This window comes from Trichoplusia ni, chromosome 7 (genome assembly GCF_003590095.1).
Source record: "Trichoplusia ni isolate ovarian cell line Hi5 chromosome 7, tn1, whole genome shotgun sequence".
Taxonomy (NCBI): domain Eukaryota; kingdom Metazoa; phylum Arthropoda; class Insecta; order Lepidoptera; family Noctuidae; genus Trichoplusia; species Trichoplusia ni.
Window position 1 is genome coordinate 12885723 of NC_039484.1, and position 27799 is coordinate 12913521.

Sequence of the window (27799 nt, forward strand, 5' to 3'; positions counted from 1 at the left end):
ATTATATTTGTCAGTCGTTACGGGTAATGAAAAGCTAGCAAGTGACAACCAGTCTATTTGTTGAAGAGGTCAGATAGGCAGTTGCTTCATGTAAAACACTGGTTAGCTAACACTATTTAGTTAAATCCAGTTAGACTAGAACGAGACTGGGAAAAGCTAGGATGATGCTGATAATAGTTTTTATCGTTTTGAAGCAATTGCTATCCAATTATTTAGGATCAGGTTATAGGGCAATAATAAGTAACACATATTTGAGTGAATAAGTTTATTTATTTTAAGATAGATAGTTCTATTTATTACACTTGGTAATTGACTGAAATTTATAGATCTGATAAATGCATCAAAATGATCTTTAAAAGATTACCATTGTAATGTGGCAGTGTTATTTCAAAAGCTGTGACCGTTTCGTGGTCTTATCATTGTACTAGCTGCTGACAAATAACTCAGATTCATAAATACAAAATATATACAATAAAAAGATACAATCATTGACATAATTGCATGTGAGTAATTATAGTTAAAATGCTCAATTAACCACGGGTGAACCAATTACTGCTTGTACAATAACACAGCGTCATAACATATTTGATACGTAACCAAAAGATTAATCTTATAACATAAAATCAGTCGTCAATTTTTCTTCACGATTACTGAAAAGAAATCGTATTTTTACTGTGATTATGTCAATCCTGAAAAAAATAAAGGTTTTTTGCGATTTTCAAAAATACGGTGAAATTCCAACTCTTTTAAGTTTAAAATTGCTACATCTCGGAAACCGGTTGCTCTATTTTGGACATTTTTGATTGACTTTTATCAGTTTAAATTTTGTAAAACCATTTTTGCGACCTTTGTACGTACTTTGTACCCCGAGTATTCTTTCTTCAAGTGCCCGAATGGTGCTGTATTGATGAGGCCTTTTTAGGTTTCATTTTTAATGGTGTTTTGAACAATCCTATCACTTTCAGTTGGGTGAGAATTTTAGTACCCTCTAATATCTAGATTGACAGGAATAAAGTCATCAAAGACAATATATCATATACTGGTGAATACGACTAAAACATCAGTTATTTTTAAACAATTGCTATTTAAAAATGAATGTCAAGCGCTAAATACAATAAATTAAACCATCGGGCTGATACAACAGTAAAAATACGAATTCATGTACATCAATCAGTACTATCGACTGAGATCACTTTTTACAAAGTTTACAATGGTCTTAGCACACTATACTAAAAAACGTTAATTCCGAGCTCTAGGCTTGTCGCAGCTGTCGCTCCCATCTCGTTAACAACAGATAGGGCTTAGCTCTTATTCAAATGCACTCAACGTATTTAAATAGTCCAAACTGAACGTGTACGGTCATAACAACATCGGCATTCGCAACGACGTGATGACAGTAGGCCGTTTCTATTGTTAACGATATGTATTCATACAACGATATAACAAGCGGGCCTGAACATTAAGAATTTATAAAAAAAAAACAAAACGATAAAAAAACACCCTAAAGAAATTTCTTAAATACTATTTATAACAAAAATATCCTTGGAAAGATATTCAAGTGTACAATTGTTTATTTGTACACTATATTCATACAATAACGTGTGTGTGAAAAATAAAAAATAAATAATTTAAAATTTTACAGGCTCATTCGGGAGAGCAATATTTATATCACGAGAAAGATTCTCGTTTTAGGGTTAAAAGCATCGGACATCACCGCCAAGGTAGTTTATAGCAGAGATAGTAAGATGCCAGGCACATGTAACCAGACATTGCAAAATTTTCATTTGTTAAAAAAAAAACTCGTATCACATATTTTGCATAGCTGTAAGTGGGGGAAGATTGGTTACAAAGGGGATCAAAGAGGATTGCATTTTATATCGATTAGTACAACAGCGTTTTTTGCAACATTTAACTGTGCTCAGATCATCGATATTATTGCACGTTACGGTTGTATGAGGATCTACCAGGTTTGAGAAAGAAAGACGTGGGAAGTTTTAAAGAAGCCTAATTTCAACTTGTTGTTGGATAACCACCAGGCAAACCCAAAACTAGCTGAACATCTCTACTCATGAGATACCATGTGTAACAAAGAATTAAGGAAAGCTGACGCTTAACTGTCAGCAAGAGTTGCTCCAAGGCAACGGACTACTATGTGTACCATTGTAACCAGCGTCCAGAGTCACAATTCTGCTATTTACAATTGCCGATGAATAAATCGTTCCGAACCGGACTGAATTTCCAAATTATTGTGGAAAAGTGCTTAGGAGAACACGAATGGTGTCATTTTAATTCAATATCCATGCATTCATCGGCAATTGTAAATATCGGAATTGGGGCTTAGCACATTGCGCCCCCACTTAAAGTTATTTCGAAGAGTAAAGGCTCAAACAGAAATGCGTTACGACACCGCAACGTGTCACGTTGTACGACAAGTCGACGTGACATCAAATCACACGTTGCACTTTTCTGCACAAGTGAGCTTAGTTCACTACTACAAGACATCTGAAGGCATCGAGCACAAAAATTTGCAATCAAAGTTGTTAAGTGATGACTTTAATGACGTCCGTCATCTTTGGATATTGAGTAACAAATGCAGCTTAGCTGCAGGAGTGCATAGTAGCAATTAAGGAACATTTTGTACAACGTGGCACGTCGAGTTGTTGTAACGTGTTCGTGTGCGGGCCTTATTTGAAGAAGATACAGATTTGTTAAAATAGACTGATTCACTGATTTTTCATGTTTTTTCCATAGATTTTAAATACACTGGGAGATACTTTAAAATTAGTTCGAGCAGTTGGTAGAAAGGCTATTTCAAAGCTTATCTATTGTAACGAGAAAAAAGTCGATGATAGGACCGTCTTGAGTAAGGGTGAAATGGAATCATGGACTACAATTCCAAGGAGAGCTACAACAGTGATTGGAAACCTTATATACTGACAATTATCTAACTGGCTGGGAAAAGTGGACGGCCACAACTGAAGATGGGAACCGCTAGAGGCAGGTTTACATCTTTGTCATCAATCGATCCGACTGTATTCCCCGCCTTAAAACCCGTGCGGATAGATAACGGCTGTTCGTCTACATTTCTTAACTTTCTTCGTGGCCCACGCATTGGGCCGAACCATTCCCATACAACCTTCTCGAAACTGATTTTTCTCAGAAATACAGTTTCCAACCCCAAATTACGACACGATGAACTGCGTCCATTCGCACGAGCTTCTACAACACTGAATTAAATAACGACAAATATGATTTATATTAATTCTACTGTATCTTTAAACTGTAATAATATGGCCTGTGACGACACAAAAAGCACCGCGCTTAAGCGGCAACACGGCTAGAAGACGGTCCGAGACCTAAGCAAGTGACTGGCCTGGTGTCATAGAATCTACTTGAAACATTTAATATTGATATCATAAAACAAACATGGAATCTTATTAACATTCAACACCGAGATTATAGATGTACATCGATCAACAACATTGAGCTTAGTAGTTTAATATAATCGATACATTCAATGGTTACAGCGACTTGGGTTACATCGAATAACGGCGGGACTGCACTACTGCCTCAGTAACGTGAGGGGCCAGATAAAGAGCAAACCTTTACATAAGCCGAGACTATACTTGTATCGAGCGTCAGCATTCCACACAACGACTACTCGATCTTTGATCTCTGCCCCCTCGACACGAAGTGAGCGTCTCGCTGACTTCGGTACGCAACAAGCAGCGAAGTGCCCGCCAATAGTACTTAAATATGATGTTAACGTCTACACACATCTTAAAGGAACGTACTCTATCACATCCTGAATAATTATATTGTATAATACTGAATGTGTATTTTTAACTATTTAAGAAATAAATATAGTTTATTTATTATAAAGGTGGCCGCGTCGTGCTCTCGCCTGCAACTTGTGCGGCGCTCTCAGCCAACATGGGAGGGATATAGGTGACCCGATTCAGTACGGTTTAATACACCTAACCATAGACATTTATAGGTTACATTGATGAATATTACAAAGCAGTTAGTTCTATATTACATAGTCGGTGCGAGTAGCTTATTAATATAAGTAGGGACACAATAGATGTGACAGTGATGAAAGTGGCAGAGAGACGCCGGGCATCTGACGCGACCCCGCTCATACAAGTTAGGTATATCATATAGAACATTCATTACCAAGCTGTGCTGGTTACCAATTGAAATACTGTAATTTCAAACATTAACGACAATTATTACATCATTACTAACTAACAATCAATTTAACTATTACAATAATGAATAATTAAAAGATGTATCGACCACTTTTTTCATTCGTGTAGAGTTCGATATGGTTTTTAACATTCAATTTATACTTTAGCTGTTATCTGATTCCAGGCCAACGTCCCAATGTCGTCAATAGTTTCGCAATCCCGAGCTGCTATTAAGTATTACACGCACGCGTCATACACAAAATGTTCAGTACCCCCAGTCTGCAAGTTTTACAATAACTTTGGACTTCAGCACAGGATAAACTCCCGTATAGTTGGAACTTTAACTTTATATATACTACTAATATAACGTACATAGTTTAAAACCTTAACACTAAAATAAACATTAACATCGCTCGCGTCGTTCAAAAGAACAGACAATGCGCGGAGGATGTCGATCCAGTCTAATAACACTTACAAGATAATCCACACTTCAGCGTAATCTACTCAGTCGGTAGTGCCGTGACCCGCGACCCGCGCGCTCGCGCCGCGCGTACGCGATACCACGTCGAGATCACCTCACTAGTCGCGCGACGACACGACACCGCATACAGGAAACAGACGAATGCTCGCCAACTTTGGTCCAATATCGTGCCTCGATATAATTAGGCTTAATAAGTCGGGAAACTATTTACAAACACAGTGAAATAGTCAAGATCGTGTACAACAGAATATTTACAGTCTTATTACACATTAATTCATCATCAATAACATTGAAGACATACGGTGCGCAAGTGAAACTGTACACGAAGCTTCTGTTCCCTTCTTATGTGACAGACCACCAGCATTCAAGATGTCAACCTCGACACGACGTATTAACGTTGAAACCGCCCCGTAACTATTATAATACACACGTGTGCGTTAATCTAGTGTAACATTTATAACATTAACTACTACAAAGTTGACTCTATGGCCAGCCGGTACATGAGATTGTTCGTAACAGCGACTGGCGCCGAGTGGAGTCCTGGTGGCGAGTGGTGGCAACGAAATGGAGCCGCGCATCATCACCGCCCGAGCGAGACCTACCGCAGACACTTGCTTACTAAATCCCGGCACTGCAGTCGTATAGTCAAACTGGTTTCCGAAATTTAGCATTGACGCATAGTGACTGATCTAGTGGTCGAATTTGAGGATAGAGTCGATGGAGAAATCGGCTCTGCGACGTTGCTCGAGCATGATGAAGGTCTGGACGGTGCGCAGCGCTGCCGGACTGGCCGACGACGGCCCCGGGGCGGCAGCATCGCCGCCGCCTCCGCCGCCACCCGGTTCCTTTCAGCTGGGCTTCTGCTGCACCTCACGCATTATAAGCTAGAACAATTCACACACATTATACATCTGGGTCGACACATATTTCAACATTTAGCTGAGCCAGTTTCCATTGTGAGTGTTTGTCGTGCTAAAAGCAAATCTAATCAAACAAAGGAAAACAGCTCAGAGTAATTCTAAAGCAAACACGCGCAGCCGCTGCCAAATCTAAAAAATCAGCATAACTATTGTTGCAAAACATAAACTAAATAATAATTCCAGCGACTGGAAAATAAAAAGAATGGTCCGGAAGAGTAGCAATAAACATTGAATTCGTGATTCTGTTCCACATAGAACATAAAAAGCGATTGAATTTTGATCGCACGCAAAGCATTTACTAAAAAAGTTGTCCCAGGTGGAAGCTAAATAAAGTAATATAGTACCGTCATTACATCATCGGTGACTATGGCTGTATGTTTCTGGTCAAACTTTGGGGGCTAACGGGAGGTTCTGGTATGAGTTATTGGGCCCAGACATTTATTAACTACTATTGGTAGCAAATCAAACATTTTCAGAAATTATAATTATGTAGCTAAGCAAAATATTATGTCAGTCAGTGAGTTAGGTATTTATGGCCCAACAATTAAAACAAAATTACTCTATATTCTTACGGGCCTCAGAAAGAAAATTTATCCAAAGTATTTTTAGAGGTATAACGAGGGAGTAAGTAATTAAACTATTATTAAGGTCAAATAATTAACCACTGAAGTTCTTGCGGTTTCTTCTTGTTGGAAATGCCTTTTTCGAATGCGGCAACTACTGTCTTGGAAATTCACAAGTGCCTGTAAATGGTTGACAAAAATTCAAGAAACTTGATGAAAAGATAATAATATACTCGTAGCGCGAGGTTGCCTTAGACTAAAGCTAATAATAAGTGGCTTGATAAACATCTCGACCGTTCTCGCTAGCATATGATACTTGCATATTTCTGATTATTCATTATATATTGTGATTTTTAATTACATGTAGCTTAGACATCAGCTGGAATCGATATTTTTGTTATTTTATTGCTGCAAGGGTAACGGTCACGCTAGTGCTGGTTACGGCTCAATCGAGTAAATAGTTATTTAGGAAACTCAATTTAAGTCAGTATTAAAAACGCATTTTAATAGAATTACAATGATTAACAAAAAAAATCGGCTTTTAGTTGTTATGTAACTTCCAAGGGAAATTCGCTTACTATTTGTTACAAATTGGGAATCACACAAGCCTCCTGTTGGACGCACTAAACATCTTTAGATTATGATATTTTTATTCTAGCACTAAAATGATAGAATTTTAATAAATCTACGCTATGACTATATCTATGGTAATGAAACTACAGTAGCTTTAAAAGTGAATATGAATGCCTGTCTAATGAGTAGAAGTGACCAGGCGACGATGTCTGTCGACACGTTCAACTCTTATAAATTTTCACTGCATTAACACTTTTGCGTTAAATTTGATCATAAAAAAGTCAATGAAAATGCAGATACTTCCTTGTCGTATTTCTGGTAGTTGGCAGAATTGTTTCAATCATTAGATCGAGCATAACATGTGTTATGAGTGTGTGGAAAAACAAAGACAAAAGTAACATAGTTGCTACTTAAATTCTAAATTGTATTTTCTTAAATTCTTCAATGTTGAAATTCAATAGACAGGCATCCATTTAACAATAAAGTATAGATGCCCAGTTGCGGAGATTTTATGCAATTCTATTGGTTAACATTTCACCGTTTCAGCAACCGTTTACTGCTTCGATCCTACGTAATGCACGAGAAACCTAATGTCTAATTTTGATCAGAATTTAATGGATGGACAGAACCTGCATCACCGACGATCACGCACCGTCGGAAGAAAGGCCTTCACGATAGCCATAGTGGCTTACTTAGTTAACTAGCTTACAAACTTGGGCACAATTATCCGGTAAAACCCCGAGTTTACTTAGACATTTCCTTGCAATGTAACAGTTTAGATAAGAAAAGGAAACCCAGCGTCTTTAAAAATTTAAACCAATATTATTTACGGTTTTAGAACCTATCGATTCATTCCTGTGCATGATCGTCTGCGATATCAGGGTTATATATATATATATTGTTACAGATTTCGGCAGCGGTTTAACCTAGATTTTGTCGTATAACAGATTAGATATGTGATATTTACCTGGTGGGGTCGGTCCGAGGTGACGGTCTCGGTAGCGCGGACCGGCGGCGGCGGCGGGCGGACCTGCATTTGCGGGCCGTTCTCGCGCGGCCCACGGCTCGGCTCGGGCGGCCCAGTCGTCACTGCGCAATGGTACATCACTTGAATTGTAACATCTGTCCCCATCTACCATGTCTGTGATTTTTACAAGTCTATATTAGTTTTATGTTCGTAGTACATTTTATATGGTTATGAGTGAAGTGTAGGTATACCTTTCGAGCTGCATGTAAGAAACTGACACACATTAAACATACGTAATTTGTTTAAAATTGATATCATACATACACATAGGGTTATGGCAACGGAAAGTAGATACTCGAATTTTGTAAAGTTTTTATGTCATCATTTTGTTTATGTAAAACTCGTACAGTGAAATCAATATGGCGTGTTATTGTTCATTAATTGTACAATAAAACCTTTTTTTAAACTTAAACATGAATACAAATGAATCAAGTTCGAAGAAAGATAATAGGAGAGAGCCTAATTTTATCAGAAACATTTGTTTTCGTGTGGTGTGGGATTTAGGCAGTTTAATGCTTTGATATTTAAACTTATTTGTATTCGTAGTAAAAAAATGCTTATTAAATGATGAAACGCATATTTATCGGGGGTGCTCGACTAATTTCGGACCGAACCGGGGTCCTTAATCATGAGATGACGCGGCGGGATCGCGACATAATTTCTTGGTGTCTTTATATTGCAACAAGTAAACTGATTTACGTATATTAAAAATAGAATAAATACATTGCAATTTTCTAAACTTGTTCACACAAAAAGATTAATAGATATTTAAGAATAAAAATAGGATATTGAACACGAGCCCTACAAATAATGGTGTTACCACGCTAAGATTCTTTTAATTTGCCACCTTCTTTCAGTCTCTACTTTCGTTTGACAGACGCTATTTATATTTTGTTTTATATTTTATTAACCATCAAACATTTTCTAAATAATAATAACATAACAAACAATACACAAATTATAAACAAACGACGAACAGAATGTTTAGCAGAGAACTTTCGTTTCTGATATTTAAATCTTTTAATGAAAGAAGAAGGTTCTTATGCCTCGGCAGGGACTCGAGATTAGCATAAAATAACACAAAAAATATATCGTTGACTCAAAAAAATAAATAAAAAATCTGATATTCAACGTACCAGTAGTGAGCGGTATAGCTAGCCGAGCGTTAACGGCTAGCAAATGATCTCGGCGCTGCAGCAGGCTGCCGACGTGCTCCTCGAGACGAACGTTCTCGGTACGCAGTTGATGGAGACATGACAACAGCGAAGCGACTGTGCACACGTCATCTTGTATTAGCGATACATACAATGTAATACCTTACCATGTTTCTAAATTATTATTATTATAACTAATACTTAAATAAGGGGAAATTGGTTTCGCGAGCAATTTATCTTACGTTGTTTTTTAAGAAGTATTTTGAATGAAAAGAAAGTCATGCATAAAAAGGACTAGCCAGATGCTCGCGACTCCGTATGAGTGGTTTTTCATTTTACAGGGAGCGCTTGTTCCCGTTTTCTTGGGAATGCCGGGACAAAGCATATTTCAAAACCGTATACCATGAAAAAAGTGGAGTAGCTTTTGTGGCATATAGCGCGCAATGATCACACCAGGCTAGATGTGTCATACTTTTCTGGGGCGCCATCAAAAAGGCTACATACTCAAACGGTACATTAAGTTTTTTTAAGCCTCTGCTAAATTTTTTAAGAAAGAATTGAGAATTCTAATGATTTTTGATTTTTGTTTTCAGTTTATCTGAGCTAAGGACAATTTCTAATTTATTTTTTAGAGGTTAGTGGAAAAAATAGTTACTTACTATCAAAGTGCTGTGCTTGCTCCATCAAGAACTGTGATCCTTGTTCCCACTGCCTCTCGAGCAGCTGATCCAAGCTCTGGGCGCCGGACGAGCGCCCCACAATACCACTCGAACCCTGAACAACACAATGGGTCTCGTTAGAACATGACATCATTGTAAAGCTTACAAAAACTCAATAATACTTACGTAAAGCGTGTGCCGCTGAAATCAAGTATACGCATTTAATAAGATCTCATCAAAATATTAATATTAAATTATTTTAAATGAGATCGTGGTTTGATGGGTGTGTGTCAAGCAATAGTTAACGCTACGTGGTGACTGGCGAAGTGAACGTAATTTTGATAAGGGTGCGGCAATTTTGTGAAACTTGAAGGTGTTTGATTTCAAAAGTTAATACCATAAAGAGTTTAGGGTCAGGGCAATTCTTAAACGTTTAGTCGCTCGCTTACCACGGCCCTGCTTGGGGCCATCATTTATTTATTATCTTTTTATCTACTAATATTACGACGCGTGTAAAAATAAATTATCGTGAGCAAAGCTGCATACAAATGGCATAAGTGATCGGGATGATCTCGGTGAAAGTGGTGCTCAAAGCCATTTCCTTCTTTATATAAAATCAAATATTTGCAGTTGAAATCATTAAACTGAAAGTGCTTATGCGTGCTAGCATTACGAAAGGTTTCCACACTTGTTACCAACAAATGAAGATCATTTAAGGAACAAGTATGACACCAATGACTGTGACAACGGAAGGAAAGGCTTTGCGATGGATTATGGCTGTTAATGATGGTAATGCTATGTTACATACCGGGGCAGCTTTGTTGATCAGCGGCGGCGGAATGAGGGTATCGCCTCCCGCGCTCCCAGCGGCGTGTGCGGCCAGCTCAGCCGTCAGCTGTTCTTGCAAGCAAGCCGCTGCGCCGCTCTCCGGGTTCAACTCGTTGCCCAACATGTGCGGCGCCGTGCACGACGGATTCAACCTGGAAATCACATGTACTATGTTAAAATAGATACTATGCTTTTACCACCACCTTTTACTAACGCATTTGTACAAATTGCCCGATTCCAATATTCTTAAATCTTTTTTTTGTTTTATGAGAATAGTTAAATGGTTCAGCATGCATACCATAATCACTAAATAATCTTTACCCCTTGTTATTAATTGCATACTGATTAGTAAGATTAATTGATTAAATCGCCAGTTATGCTTTGAATTGCAGTTAAACTTTTATATTAGAGAGCAGCAGTAACAAAAACATGCGCTTGTACAAACATACAATATCTGCATTCGCCTTTCCAGTTTCTCATAAATTTAATTTTAAAACTTAACTTAGGTAAAGTAAGGTCAAATTATTTGTACAGCTTAACTTAGTAACTAAACATATCTCCAATACGAACGTCGATGCTGTTAATACCAAACCGTTAAGATTGTCCCAAGAAACTATTCATGAAGGCAGTGGTTTCTTGTAATCGCCTAAGGCAACCCACAACGTCACGACCCGCTATCCACTACACCCGTACACAAGTTACGTACGTATCTCATAAAATTAACACATAAAATTCCATATATCCCATTTTTGTCAATGATTTTGGATTCATGATAATTATTCCTTATTATTTGTTTTTGTTTTAATATAGTTGGAGGTCGTATTACCGTATACTAGCGATAACCAGTTTAAATTATAAAATTACACATTTATGAATATAAGAGAGAATTACGATCATATATTTTTTTAATGTGTGATCATTAGTTTTTAATATTTTTTTTTCTCTTTTTATGAAGCATGATCTTAATTATTTTAAATGGAATAAGAAGTGTTTTCAGACAACCGTTATTAAGTTATGTAGGCGATGCCCTCCTCCCGACACGACGGCTCCCCTTGACAAAAAACATCAAATCACATGTCAAAAAGATAATATGTACTATTTGAGAGAGATTCTATGACGTAACTTGCCTATGGGCTACAGTCAAGGACGACTTGCATTCACATATAAGGCACCATTAAAAATTACGCGTTTTCCACTGCTGAAACCATTGACAATCCTGACTCTTACAATTGGACAAATGTTATTACATTTCTGTTTTTATCTAGTAACAAATCTACCAGACGCTATCATCATTTAACTCACTGGCGTAACAACCGTTTCACTTTTTCTCTTTTTGAACGTTCGCATTCTCTGTATCTTTCTTTTACGTTTTCTTCTTCCACAGTCCTTTCGGCAGTTTTTTCGACCATGCTTGTAGCCTTGCTTCCGTTGTGTATTTGGTTTGTGTCTTCTAATGCCTTGTCTCTTAGCAGCTGTTCGTGGTGGATATTGATTATAGATGTTGCTTCTTGCTGGTTACATACTTCGGTCTTTTCTTCCACCGATTCATCGATTCTTTCGATCTTTATTTTGACTCCTAATGTCTCAGCTTTCTTTTTTTTCTGTCGTTTTGTTTTTGTAGGTTTCTTTCTTTCGTGGGTTCCTCTAACAGTGACTTCGGGGGACTTTTCTGGTACATCATATCCGGCTTTACTTAGAACATTGTCTAAAGCTGATTCTCCAGCTATTATTTTCAGCTGGTTGTTCTTCTCTCTTATTTTCTTTTTATTGCATTTTCCATTGATTAATGATGCGAACACAGTATCGTTGTTTGGTCTAAGGTTGTTAAATACCTGCTTCCTACGCCTTATCCTGAGAGACATTGAAAACATGGAATTGTTTTGTTGAAGACTGTCTTTATGCTAGTAAATTGATCAATGTTTGCTTAAAAACCACATGGCGAAGAAATGTCAAACAAAACATAATAACTACATGGGCATTTTACGTAGGTATCAACAACTGGGTCCACCATCGTTAATCTGCCTGTCCCCGAACTCCTTAGCTGAACATTAGCTTAGCTTACTAACAGCCTACATAACCTAAGTAAGCAGGAAAACTGAAATAACAAAAAATGACGCATCTTTATCGTTTTGAGGACGTTTCTTGATATTATATAATGCATATTAATGTTATAAGCATAAAAAGCAAAAGCAGTGTGTTAAGACAATTATTAGAATTAGATAGTGTTTACGGTGCATTTTATTAAAAATATATCATTAGGATTTGAACCCTTTTACTATAGATTCAAACATCAAAAATTATTGAATGTCATCCTCGTAGTATAATTACAAACATGTCAGCTTAGGTAAACCTAAAATATACTCCAATATTCGACACGATCGATTTTCACTAGAAATTTTATTTCGTTTAATAAACACGTTATACTACTAAATCTTAAACTGAGCTAACAAAGTAACTCAGTATAAATAAATCCATGAAATAATTCATAGATAAAATATTTTGTTTCTATATACAAAAAAATGTTTTGTTTAAAACAGCACTAACCTGGTCTCCATCTTTGGCTGCAGTGATCTCTCAGCGTCTGTTACAATAGAAATAACATAGCATTAGGTTTTTTCAGTGATGCCATGAATTATACAAATCGTATCGACCTTTGTATTCAAGTAGGTTAGTAGATGACTATTAATAACAACTCAAGTCCTCAAAACATCGTTCCACAAGGGGACAACAAGGACGTTTCCAATTTACATTCCAGATAAAAAAATGATAGGTGTTTTTTCGTATTACATATTTTTTACGTATTTGTTAGTTGTTGTTCCATAGTTTTTAAACGGCAGCTGGAAGAGTCTTCATTAAGATCTCTTCGTAAATAGTGGGATATCAAGGCAATGACATCAAATACCGTACCTATACTAAATTACTTACTCGGAGAGTTAGGAGGGGAATCTTTGATGGTCTCGGAGTAGATTGGCGGCGGCGTCGGCTGCGGATGACGACGGACGTTCGGCGCGCTGTGTGTCGTCACCGTTTCTAAAGACAACGTCATGATTAAGTATCAATACAGTAGCAATACCAACTTCTAACTAAATCTAGCAGTTTTACCTCAACCGATGTACGAATATAAATATAAGGGATAGGATAGTAAATAGAAAAGTGCCAATAAATGCATGTGTTGGCTCTAATTCCTTTAAGACAGTACATTGCGGTTGCGATTCTGTATTATGATTTTTAAGCACGACGTGCAGATTCAATCCTTACACAGGAAAGTACCAATTCACCTTTTCAAAGCCTCACTATTCACCGTAGGGTAAAAGTAAACATGTTAAGGACTCCAAATACTGAATTTAGTACTTACGTATAGCAGAGGATGCAGCATTAGCCATAGCAACGACTGACGTGGCCATGGCAGCACGTTTCTTCGTCCGTACTGTGGTCGGCGGCATGGGGACGATGTTCACAGCACTCATATCCTTGCTGGTACCAGCCATCACGCCCACGTTTCTGTACAAGAAAACATTTACACGTTATGTATTGAAAGAAATCAAACAGACTCATAATTAGTAGGAGATACATTTAGTAGACAATAAAAAGAACAATAGTTTGCATCTTAACTAAATTTAAGTGACGTCGCGATTTGAGTGCGTCGGCAATTTTATAGCATCAATTAAATATTTTTGTTTTACTTAATTAGGTAATTCGATTTAATGGCGTGAGCAGACTGGGATTCGCAATGCAATAGTCATACAGGCCGCAGAAGGATTGTGGGAATTTCCTGCTTTCTATACTTAACTTTATTACAAATAAAATAAATATGTAATATATATATATATATATATATATATATCAATAAAACCTTAAGCTTAAGTTAAAATCAATTTACTTTGTTTTGAATAAGGAACAATGCATGGTTTTCGGTGAACGCGTTTTAAATTATATAATAAAGTAAATAAACTTAAATAAAACGATATCCTACATTGTATCTAAGACTCGATCAACAAACGCTTAAAAAGCACTCAGACAACAATGTTAAAACTTGGCTGTCACGGTTAAATAGATAAAAGAATGTTAATGAATTTCGGCAGTTAGTAACTCGAGACCCAACACCTGATCCTTTTGAAATCGCGGGCAGTTAGTCAAGCATGCTAAGTTTGATAAAACACTAGGTAGGTAAACATTCGCACAGCAGTCGCGGGCGAGCCAGAGCATTGATTAACGAACATTAAATCTATACAACGCATTTATTTACGTTATATTAAATTAAAAAACAATTTCTGTAACTTTTGTTACTCGATATAATGAGGATTTAGGGTATTGACATGAGACATGAGATTAAGATATAGCCCAAATCTTATAAATGCGCAAGCTTGTGAGTATGTTGTGACCTCTTCAACCTCAAAAAGCTTGACCAATATTGATAATATAACGAAGGTATTTAAAGGCCCAAAACCCACCCATAGGGTATAGTAGTAGTATTAGTATTTAGCAGACTACGCAAACAACAGCGCTCGATATTAATATAATTAAATTTATTATTGCTATATTCTGAATAAATTTGCTGTAAGCACATTCATATATTCGCGTTAGAAAATATCATACACAGCCTTGTATTCGCTCATCACTTATCGATATACTCGATTTTCAATGCATTTATGCACCATTCTTAAACATTAATCTTCTCTAGAACGCTAGAAACACGCAGCCGCATGCTTCAGAAAAAAACATTATTCAGCAAACAGTATCATGGACGCTCAGCAACTTTATGAAATTAATTATTTAATTGTTTGTTCAAGTTTATTGTTTATCGTCGTATGTATTAATATTAAAAATGCATCAATGTGACCAAAGCCTTATATTCAACCAAGGCTATATTCGTTATGATTGGCCGATCTCCGAATTGTATCTCCAAAGGTTATATTAATGTTAAGGATAAATCAATAATAAAAATGTCATCATCATTGTGTAGCATCGAGTTAATTCGTATAATTAATTGTGTGGCGGGCAGAACGGAACTGCTAGTCGCTAGCCGTTTGATTTATATAAAAAAGACGCAATGCCTGTTAAAACACGCGAAGCTGTATAATTAATAAACACATAATATTATTATAAGAAAATCGTATTGTAATGAATACTGGACTTGTGATCTTCGCTTAGCGTTTACTTCGTTATGTTAACAGTGACTTACCCTTGCTTGTTGGGATCCTGTTGATGTTCGTAGGCAACGTTGAGACCTCCCCAAGAGCGACCGGGATGTACGTGCGGTGAATGTGCTGGCATGCCCGTGTCCATAGCCGCCTGGAAGGCAACACAGAAACATTAAACTGGGGCATTTAAACTGTTTGACATGGGATCCCACCGACATCACTTTAAGTAAGACTAGATATAGACAGTGTATTATAGACAGTGATGTTAGCAAGACAACGTACCACATATCGTCAGTGATTTTAATATAAAGTTCTTCAATAAGATAGTTTTGTGAAGTAAGCAATTTAAGGTCTACGAAGATTTTCATAGGTATGTTTCTTCTATTAATAATTACATTTTTGCGCATTCATAAAAAAAACAAGTCATAACAGAACGATAATAACACAAGCAGGTTCGCATCAACCAACATGTGTTCCCGGGAGCCATTTGTAAATTTAAAAGTGTTATCACAAATAATACATGTGTACCGTTCTGTGTGGTTATAATACCAATTATTATTTGAAGTCATATATACCAATGTATTAAACTTGTAAAATAGGTCACTACAATGTTACATCACATCCGAATTGTGGTTTATGACATTCATAACAAGAGTAATCAGTAGGCATGGTTCTGAATTGAATTAAGGCGATTTATAAATTCCATATTGTTATTATATGCATGAATACGTCAATAAATAACTATTGTAATCTGAGACGCTGTAGGCTATAAACAATTGTAAAAACTGACGTTGCAATATTAAAAACAGTCAAACTGTCAATTTAAAAGTTGTTGCAAAATTTCAAATATTATTGCAAACTTTTTATTTTCTATGACAGAATTGTTGATATCACTAATAACGTAGACTGGCCCTTCTAAGATTACACATTTAGTGTTTAAATTAGAGTATTTCCTTACGATACTAATAAAATGCTATGAAGAAAGCAAATAAAAATACTTTCCTGCTTAATCCATACTTCTAAAACACAACATTAACGTTTAAACTTTATCGTTTCGTATTATCCTGATAGATGTTTTGCACAATTTTTGCACTAACACTTTACATGTCAAAAAACAATTACAAGCAACAGCACGTAATCAACACATTTAAAACTGGAGCGATCACAAAACCGCGGGAGATGAACACGTGTAACATAAATGATACACAACAACACAGAAAACCACATGACTAACTCACCATCGTACATACGTTTATACCGGCGCTTTTATCTTACATTAGCGAGAGAACACCATATTCGCGCGGAACCAGCACTTGGGCAAAGTCGGCAGATGTGTCCATAACAAGCGGCGCCGTGTGACTGAATGAAGTTCCAACTAATGGTAGAATTGGTAGAACGGGCCCATGTGTCACAAAATTGGGTACGATTCAGGTAGGCGAGGGGTTGCGAGCAGGTACAAGATCGCAATGTTTGACTTAGCTAGGGTGTTAGACACGCACGGAACAATTCTTAGAACACCATTTTTTATAGCTTATTGTTTTTATTTAAACATTGTTTTAGGAAAGCATTAACAGCTCGATGTTTAAGTTTTCAATAAATAGTTTTATTATTTTACCGGTTAAGTGCAGGATTATGTCTGCAATGAATCGTTACTTCTTTTATGATTATGGCTTTAAGCAAAAATACTTGTATTTCTGTAGTATGATTCGTATGAACGGTAATAATCGTGTCTAAGCTGCAGTTTAAGAAACATAAGCCAGCCCTCCGGCAACTAGCCTGTTGTGTACATTGTTAAGACAGGTCTATTGTAAGAATAGCTGTTTACGTTTTTTATTTACACCCCAGTCTATGAGAAAGTCAAGTCCCGAGGCGAGTTACATGCTATTGTAATTTAATGGAATACCCATGACCAATTCACGTGTTATTTTAAGAAACTTGTACAAAATCAAAAACAGTATTTTATTATTTGAATTCAACATATTTGACAAAAAGTGACCGTAATAGTTTTTTTTTCTCCATAGAAGTAAATATCGTCGTCAAGAACAACTAAACGTATAAGGCAAGATTATTACCGTGAAAAGACAATCGTAATTGGTTGCACATGACATGACATATTTGTGGTCAGTAACAACAAAAGGAAATTGTTTAAAAAGGAACAACTCATTCTTGCTACGCTGAACCCTCTCATTGCTGCAATTTGCGACAAGTACATACTTAAGTCTTAACAAAGATGTCCTGCTCAATACAAGTTTCATTACAATAGTACTTTCACCGGAATTTAGACATTATGTGCAAAAGGACAAGGATCTATATGTAATGGAGTGTGTTTATTGCTTTTCTAGACAGGACCGAATAATGAATAAGGGATAGTAAATTGAATGAACAGACTTACTTGTTTCTGTGGCTGGTGGAATATATGCGATGACGACGGCCCGGGCATTTCTGGCAGCGGCACCTAATTATGACAATTTATCTTATTCCTGTTCTTTGGTACAATTTTACATTCACACAAAAGAAAAGTCCTACAAGTAACGATATGAATACCGATCACAAATGTGATAAGTTGATAGTACCAGCTCCAGTTATATCAATTCGCAAAAAGCTAAGCTTTCATATCTGTCGGAGCCCATGCATTTCCTCGTTCAATGGTAGGATGCACATTAGCGAACATTGTTAGTACGTAGTTATATATTAAGCGTGTCTGGGTGAACACACAACTGTCACTTATATATAGTTACGACTATGATTTAATACTTACCTTTATGCGTAGTTGACGAAATATGATACATTAATTACTTATATAAAATTTTGTATAATAGTAAACATACCGGTCAAATCCGAAATCGATACGTGTGCGTATTAATATTTCGTAATTTACGTAGGCAACTTAATATTTAATGTTTTACTTTAAAATAGTAAGGACTTTTGAATTCGTTTACGTTACACCTCTGCTTAATTCTCCGCGAAAAAATACGTTCGTATCGATATAAAAAATGCGTTTAGGGAAATAGGTAAGGGTATATAACTGTAGTACAAGATGACATACTAGCTATAGCTAATCAACATAACTAGTAGTCACATACTACTTAAGATGACTGATGGAACTGGGTTAACGAAATAAATCAAAGGTCAAATAATAGACGGGAGAGATTTGAGTACCGGACAAATGAATAGGACATAAAAGTTGTTATAATATTACATGTACAGCACCAGTATATGTCGAGACTACGGCAAAAAAGCCTCAAAAGTGGCAATTTTGGTCTCAAAACAGAACCGTTCACGAAAAAATTAAAAATACAGAATACAATTTTGAAATAGTTTTGTTTTTGTTAGTTTTAGGGAAGATTTTTCAATCGCCTGATAATTTATATTCGACGAATATGTTTGACGTTTTGATAGATTTTGCATCAATCACATAATCCGCTTTTTGTCCAAATCTGGAAATTATCACATGACAAGAAATTTTGATAGTAACTATCGTGAGAATGATTCATTATTAAATGTTGTAACGGTTTACTCACGCGTATTTATAGGAAAAAGGACTTCGGTTGGGTCCGAAACTAGTCGGGGCTACCCCGATAAATACGCGTGAGTAAACCGTTACAACATTTAATAATGACAAGAAATTGTTGCAAAACTACACGAAAAGTTTTGGTTGTTTTTCTAATTATTATCCTTTTCTTTTAAGAAGGTTTTTGTTGAAATCGAGCGACAGTTGTGAGTCCATCTGTTAGTTATGAACCTGTGAATGCGCGGTGAGGTTGAGTCCGTGGCTGGTGGAAGGCAACGGCACCGACACGAGAAGCGATGCGGGCCCCTCGCGATCGCCTTTGCCCTACGCAACCCACGCATTAGTACGCGCTATGACGGCTACTGTTATACACAGAGGATATACGAATGGAGTACTCATATAGGCCGGGAAGCTTATACATATCTTTAAGTTAAAAATATAACGGGCTTAAAAATCAATGCTTTGTGGGTATTCAAAATATTAAAGTTGTAAGAAAAGTCAGATGAATACTTAAAAAAGCAAGTCGTAATTTTGCGATAATCTCTACTAATATTATAAATGCGAAAGTATCTCTGTCTGTCTGTTAGGCTTTCACGTCTAAACCACTGAACTGATTTTAATGAAATTTGGTACAGAGATAAAGTTGATCTTGAGAAAGAACATAGGATAGTTTTTATCCCGGACTTTTGAAGAGTTCTTTTGGAAACGCGATATAACCGACCTCGACGCGGGCGAAAAGCTAGTTTAACATAATAGACAGAGTGATATTTGTTCAATAGTAGTTTAAAAACTATTCAAGTTAAGGTCTAACATTTCTTAGTACTGATTAAATCAGATTGGACAATATTAGAACTCCATTCATTTAATACTCTGTGGCTACATGCGCTGTAGTTGGGCTCAAGTTATAAAATGAAAATGCAATAATATGATATTATATTGTGTATCATTATGATAATAACATGTTTTCTTTTAATATTATACTGGAATAATTAATAGTAATCGACTCATCTTTCACTCTATTAAAACAAAACATATCATTAAATATGCTATGACTATCAAAAACTCATGCATGACTGCATAAGCGTCGGGTAGGCAGTTTTATTAAATTATAGCTTCATAATGAATATAATGATTATTGCTGATGAGTATATATTGTTTTGATGAAGATGCAATATCGAAGCTTTGAACTTTTCGCATTCGACAAACAGCAAAGCCTCGTTTTTGTAAATGACTATTGCGTAGAACTGTCTGTTACTTAAAACTATAATGCTGAATGATGGCGTAACACTGTTTTTCAACGATACCTATATTCTATGACTATAGCAGAAAAAAAGTACAGTTTTGACTAACCTGTGGTGGGTTCGACGGAGATCGAATATTGGAGACATGGTTTATTCCGCTTGGCCCCGGCATCGGACTAGGCAGATGTCTGTAGGAAGTCTTCCACGTATTAACATTCAATCAGTTTCATAAACATACTTATAAATAATAAAGGTATTTCCATCGATTCGTATACTCTTATTAGACAAAATATTTCACAAGATGCAGAATAATCTCTTACTTTTTTTCACGGTTTCAAATTTGTATTTTATAAGATGCTGAGTAAGTTACAACAATATAATTGAAATTGTTGAAGCCGTTAGGAAAATAAATATAAAATTATTGGCAGAAGATAAGCACAATGTCAGCGGAGACAATCTGACAACATTACACAATTTGCTAAGGTTACTAAAGTATTAAATATGTTGTTAGTGAAAGCTAGCAATAAGGAGTATTAAACATTGCCCAGTCTTGCAATGGATGTGCTTAAGTATTACATGGGAACACAATGGTTTTTAACATTAAGAAAATATGCCAACAAATCATTGTAAACAAAAGTTTTATTGTGATGTCCCTGTCTTCTTGTCATCAACTATTTTGAACGTACAAATACTAAATCAAGAGTTTTTATTTCAAATAGGCCGTTTTCCTTTCCACTTTAAAACGTTACAATAATGACTTCAGCTGCCCACTGATTTGGTAAAAAATATGTTCACAATCACGTACCTTGGACTAGGGTTCGAAGCTGGGCTGTGAGCGGGCGGTGGCGGCGGCAGCGGCGGCGCGGCGCTCACACTAGCAAAGTGCGAGGTCGGTACAGGTATACCTTCTGGACCTTCAGTTTTGACCTAAATGAAGGCAAACAATCAAAAATAATAAAATCGAAATAAGAAATCATAACTGAAATGGTGAGTGATTAGAAACATATTAACTCAGATCATAACATATTGGTATCGTCATGCACTTTCTAAACAATGGTTTGTCATTCGGCTTTTAATGCTGATGGTGTGTATTATAAATGATTGCAGGTTTTTTTGTTTGATACGAGTGCTTATGAATTTGCTAGAAGATGATTAATTCATCATGGAGCTTAATATGGTATTATTGGCTTTGGTATGATACTTTTGAAATGGGACTACTAAGATGATGCTATGAGCAATGAATAAGTAATTTACAACGAAGTATAAGTTTACAGAATAGCAAGAACAGCATTTGATTTCTACTTCAAGCTTTGATGACCCAAAAACCAAATGCGATTGTTGCCTTATTAGCATGATATTTTCGAAATGAAGTTGGATGATTAATTGATACCTTTTTAATAACTTTGTCAACGGAATCCAGCTGTACGTCAGCCGGTGCGTGAGCAGCCTCCCAAGCGGCACTGCTCTGTGAAGTGCCCTCACCCGCCTACAAAGCCAACCATTCATTACAACTTTGTTTTTGCCGTTTAAAAGATCAGACTAGTTCTTTCGATACAAGAAGTTTAATTATTTATTAATTGTGTTCAGACCAAAGGATTGTTTTTTATAAGTGACGCGCTCGAGTCTTCGATTCCATGGTCAATATTTACACAAATAAGTATTATAATAGATATACATGTATAAGAAAACACAATTTTTGAGACTCGTGAGGAGTTGTGTTGGCGCCATGTGTAATACGTTCTCTTGGGAGCATAATTAATCTTGGAATACCTCAATTGCATAACCAATCACCCTGTATTTAGCTAGCCATCTTACCCCAGTCGGTGGAGTGGTGGATGTGTAATCGACGGGCGTGTTCATGTTGTTAGCTGCTGACACAGCCTTCCTCTTCTTAGTTTGTTTGGTCTCCACAAACTCGGTGTTCGTGATCACAGACTCTTGGTAAGCGGTGGGCGGCGCAGGGGCTGGTGTAGCTGGCGCGCTCGGGGCACTATTGAAAACGATTTTTTAATATCACGCCTAGATATCATGGTTTTGGTAGATATTCTGTTTTTAAAGACAGTTTCTACATATGAAACAGCTATAATAATGTTTGACTATACAAAAGAATAGGCTGACTAGTCAGATGTCAGGAAGTATGTAAAATTAAGGGGTATCATCGTTTTTTAGGGAATACAAAAAAGAACCTCGATGACGACAGTTGTCATGTTTTTGACAGAATAATATAAGCTCTTGTACCAGGCAAACCGGTCCAAAAAGTCGCTTACCTAGTAGGAACGGTTGTGATGGTTGAGACAGAAGCCACGGCTTGTGCAACGGAACTGATGACTCCGACGGGTTCCACTGTCTTGTTAGCGCTGGGCGAGGCCACAGGCGGCGGGGTTGCCTTCGATGGACCGGCGGGCGTTGAGCTACCGGACGCTGTAACAGATATGATGTTATAACTCCTACATCTTCTGTTGTCTTAGTACTTTTTGCATGTCTTATCCTTTAAAGAACTGAACGAACAACTAATTTAAAATATTTATTTATTAGAGATAAAAGGAAAATAAATATCATAAAATAATTTGCTGTGTTTAATTAGATAGAAAAGGACGGTTTATTTACGAAATGTTAATGATTACTGGACATTAATGTACCTCTTTTACAGCACAAATAATTGTAAAGGGCTTTCAAATAACGTCTGAAGTAGAGAAATCAATTTTTAGGCTAAAACTATTTTGGCATGTTATTTAGGTTAAGCCGGAACAGGTCAGAATAGTTTATATGACTTTGTGGAGTGCAAGTAAACATTACTTAATATTTTCAAGCCCTACTACTAAATACTTAGCTCACTGATAGCAACTTGAGACAGACGCATAATTAAGATTAGCAGCGACGTTCAAGGCGGACTTAATGTGAGAGGTGTCAGATAATATTTCAATACCGTCGTATGGGCGTGGTGCATCAGTGAGTTTAAAATTCACCACAACAATTCATGCAAATAATTGAAATGCGTTTAAATTAAACATAAAAATCTCGGTTGAGTTTTTAGGAATCCTAGTGTTAACGTAACTCTTCTTGGTTTTTATTTGTCAATTTTGGGCCTGTTTACTGTAATAAAGTGTGTTGTAGTTAAGATAAGTGTTCTAACGTTGTATGACTTAATTATCTTCAGCAATGGTCTTATTTACAAAAATACTAATATAGTGATACCTTTAGCCATCTGAGCGGAGTTGGAGTCAGTTGTGTGTTGCGGCGAGGGTGCCGGCGTGCTGCTCTTGCTGCCGGACCCACCGTCACCGGCCGACGACCCGCGGCGAGAAGGAGACGGCTTCTTCTTATCTGATGTGGTTTGAATAGAATAAGTAACGGCAATAACATGTTGGTTTTTAAAGTACGGCTGGGGTAGAGGGATACCACATACCTTCAACACGTACGTTTTTACTTTATTTGGCCTCGACTATTTTTATTCAGATTGTCAGCCAAACAGCGAAATGCGTTCAATCGCACATTTTAAACAGGTCTGTGGTATACCACTGGTTTTATAAAAAAAAACTAAATTTTACCATAAAATAATTGATACGTTAATTACTACAACAATTCGTATAGCAACACTGGTTAGTAAAGCATTATTTATAAATAAAATTATTTATAATTACATATTACACTTATTATATTATACATGTCTACTAGATGCCTTTACTGATGACAAATTCATATTTCACAACTTAAAAACAAAACATTTAAAAACAAATAATTCTTAACAGCATGCCAAAACCGCTAAACAAAAAACCGAGAACTTACCTATTATAAACAAAAATCTACATTTTCTAACAATGTCTTTCATGAAAATGCGATTCATAATTTGTATAAATTGATTATTCGAGTAAAACTTTCATACGGTCTTATCACAAAAATTTAGTTTTATAAGTTTACAGATGTCTTTTTTTGTGGTAAGACAAAGAAATCTAGTTTGGATCCATACCAAAGAAGCTCTTTAATGACTTATGATATCACGATTATCAAGTTTATGTCCTTTTATCAGTCCCGAAATTAAAAACTATCCAAAATCGTCTCGACTTGGAATTTAAGCACAATTTGTAAAACAAGGTTGCGTAATTTATTAATTCCAGCCACAACAGCAACAAACAAAATTAAGGTCCGTCCTACATGAACATCGCCTTTTAAAATCGTGCAAATCCTTCACCAAAATTTTAACTAGCCAATTTAATGCCAATACCACCCATAAAATGTTGTTTTTCAAAACAAAATCCCGTCCATTTCCCAATGCCAATCATTTAAATGATATTATGGACGCATGCAAAACCGACACTTACATAAGTGTCGTTCTATAATGTAATTTCTCTCTGTCATTGCACTCAACGACAAAGACAACATGACAACAGAGAGCGACATGTTACTATGCGTTGTTCTTGAATCGACTGCGTCATTTCAACGTAGAATTCGATAAGCTAGAGCTTCCTCGCATTGATCTGTTTCTTACATCTATTCAACATCGATACGAACTACCATGCGAACAATCATAGACCAGAACAAGCGAAAACAAACTTTTTTCTGAAGACTTGTGTTTGCGAGTGGCATGTCCGGATTCCGCAGCGGCTTCATTTAACATTAAGTCTGCCGGTGTCGATGTGAAAATATCCAATTATTAGTTTATTTTAAAATTTTAAAAAGAAAACTATATATGTAATTTTTGATAGCCTTATAATTTGAACACAGTAACTAAACATCTAAATGTTGGAAATAAAGCTCGCCAAACATGAGGAAATCAGTCGATTATAAATCTAAAAATAATCGTAACACCCACATAAAACGTTGCTGTATACAAATCGATATCAATACGTTTTATTGACTACAAAAGAACAACTTTTGTGTTCGAGATTAGTATTAATCACAATAATTATTTAATTAAGCCTTCTCAAGGAATTCAAGTAAAAACAATTTGAAACCTTATAACACTGCGATATATTAGATATTATTTTTGTTAGATATATGTATTGTACTTACCCAGAGGCTTAGAAGAATTCGGCGTGTTCTTGCCTAGCACAACGTGGCTCGTGCTGGATGATGACTTGCGACCCGGCTATGAATAAATACACAAGTCCATTACTAAAAGTCGACAAAGTAATAACAACACTAACTTAAAAAATACCCATAATAATCGTGTCACATTTTTATATAAATTATTATAAATACATAAAGATAATATTAAACACAAAAATTAAATACATACTTCAAGTAATTTATTGCGAAAATAACCTTATTACAAGAATGCCATACTACACGGAACATACATACGAATAGTAAACATATACTTATTATTTTTATTTTATCTCATAAATATACCCTGCTACTGACCGACTTCAAATTGGGTTGATTAGAATACGAAAAGTTATATCTGTTCCAATTTTCGTTTCGGATTTTTTTATTCACTTAGTCATTTCATTTCATTCACTTTGGAGTTCACGAGGAACAAAAAGTAAAGCACTTTTTGATTATAATTGAATACGCCCGGTCTAGAACGGTGATTCTAAGAAGCACAAGCATACAACATAAACTAATTAGATAATGGTTTGAATGACAGATGGCATCAACTAGAATACATACATTCGAGTGGTGTGCTATCAGGCAGTGAGACGTACGTACCCCTTTGGACTTGCCGGCGTGCGTGGGCGTGACGCCTCCGCTAGCGTTCGAGCACGAGGCTTCGCCCTCCTTCTCGCAGCTCGAGTCGCTCGACTGACTGTCGTGCGACACCGGCTTGTACGGCGGGATCGTCTTTACGTTACCGCCTTTTTTCTGCACAGTCAACGTTCGTCTCCGTATCACATACCGCTCATTAACTCTAATAACCTCGGTGTCAAATTATAACGTTTTCTCGCTAAACCGCTATGGAACAGGATATTTTTATTCAATAATTGATAAAACCTTTATTTATGTATTATTAGTTAGACATGACTTTATGTAGAGTGAATAACTACTAAAATGATATAATCCAATTTGTTTATATAATGAAATGGTTTTAGTACCTTGGCGATGATGGTGACATCATGATTGGTGAACTAAAAAAATGATAATGAATGAATGAATAAATCAACTATCATGCACAACGAGGTAGCGATGTAACGCAATATTTAGGTGCAGTAGGCCGACATGAGAACAAAATGACAAAGTGAAAATGTTAACACTAGAAACGCGTACTCAACACAATAATCAGCACTCATGATCGAACTTGGTGGTCTAAACGCTGGCGCTAATTATAGGACGAGCAGAACAAGCGATCGATGTAACCCTCATAACACACAGCTTACGTTTCAAGTCAGAGCACATAATATATTTAGTATAGACATAGAAACCCGATTCCTGTAATAAGCGCCAATCTTTAGAACATTAAAAGACTGTCACAGTAATAAACAGATAATTAAAATGGCAGTAATATGAACACAGACATGATCAAAAGAAGTATACAGTGACAGTTCTAAAATGATCGAGAATGTGCAATCAGGTAAACATTGGTGACGACTCTGTTAAAAACAAACCATCAAAGAAATATAATTTAGGTTGTTACCAACTTTGTTCATTAATAAAATAGGAAACTTCCAGATATATTTGTACTGTAAAGTTAGGTTAATAAGAATTTTAGTACTTGGAAATTACTTTTTCCTATTTAAATTGAAGTAATTTTTTTACGCGATCTAATTAAAATATAAAAAAGTTATTATATTTCATTTGTAAGTATCAGAATCAGTTCACGTAAAATAGCCTCTTTTTTAATATACCGTCAAGAAACTGCCGCAAACGTTAGTTACATTAATTCTTCGATAAATTAGGATCACATTTCGGGTCAGCGAATCAAATGGATATCTAAATGGGCGGAACAAACAGACACAATAATATCCACAAACCCAGATATTAATATACCAAAATAAAATAGATATTATTGAAATATTTGTGTATATGTACGAAAAATATACAATTATTGTGTGCAATAAAACAACACACTATATAAAATATTTAAAGCAATGTAGGTAATCTTATACAGTCAACATTTACTTCCATAAAACTGGTAATAAAAAACACCCTATAAATAAATAGATAAATGTTGTAATACATGTTGATACATTTGAAACTTGTATTGAATCATTTGTAAAACATATATTTTCGAACTAACCAGTTTACTGTAATGGTGTTGGCAGTAACCGCAGTATTTTACGTTGTCCAGGTAGTTGCCAGCCTCTTCGCAGAGCAAGCCTAGCCCTTGCGCGCATGTCACGTGAAATTGTTGCTTGCAACCTTGAGGAAATAATCGAAATAAGTGCACGTACAGATACGTAGTGTCGACAATCATTGTGTCGTTTAAACCTCTTAAGACTTGGTTGTAGAAGTAAAGGACTTCACATGACACAACACATGACACATTGTCGTTTGACGACGACACATTTTCAAGTACATTATACAGTTGATATGATGAGAGCACCTAGAAACGACAGCTGTTCGACCGAAAATTA

At 36.1% G+C, this 27799-nt stretch overlaps 1 protein-coding gene across 11 annotated transcripts; it reads right to left on the reverse strand.

The window, feature by feature from the left end:
* Positions 1 to 250: 250 nt before the first annotated feature.
* LOC113495601 (uncharacterized protein F54F2.2-like) lies at positions 251 to 27786 on the reverse strand. Of its 11 annotated transcripts, none has more exons than XM_026874398.1 (24): positions 27463 to 27786; positions 26321 to 26353; positions 25938 to 26090; positions 25299 to 25374; positions 24840 to 24908; positions 23484 to 23612; positions 22556 to 22709; positions 22104 to 22278; positions 21679 to 21774; positions 21094 to 21215; positions 20398 to 20476; positions 19279 to 19371; positions 17929 to 17991; positions 15578 to 15687; positions 13751 to 13896; positions 13321 to 13425; positions 12940 to 12976; positions 11698 to 12246; positions 10376 to 10547; positions 9754 to 9768; positions 9568 to 9682; positions 8891 to 9040; positions 7695 to 7816; positions 251 to 5555 (listed from the first exon to the last, which is right to left on the reverse strand). In XM_026874398.1, the coding sequence occupies exons 1-24, from the start codon at positions 27637 to 27639 to the stop codon at positions 5520 to 5522; spliced, it is 2976 nt and encodes a 991-aa protein (XP_026730199.1). In that variant the 5' UTR covers positions 27640 to 27786; the 3' UTR covers positions 251 to 5519. The 11 variants fall into 11 exon arrangements, with proteins under 11 accessions (XP_026730199.1, XP_026730196.1, XP_026730197.1 ...); XM_026874395.1 differs by having other exon boundaries at positions 7695 to 7868; XM_026874396.1 differs by having other exon boundaries at positions 7695 to 7868; positions 8891 to 9025; positions 27463 to 27785.
* Between the last annotated feature and the right edge of the window lie 13 nt (positions 27787 to 27799).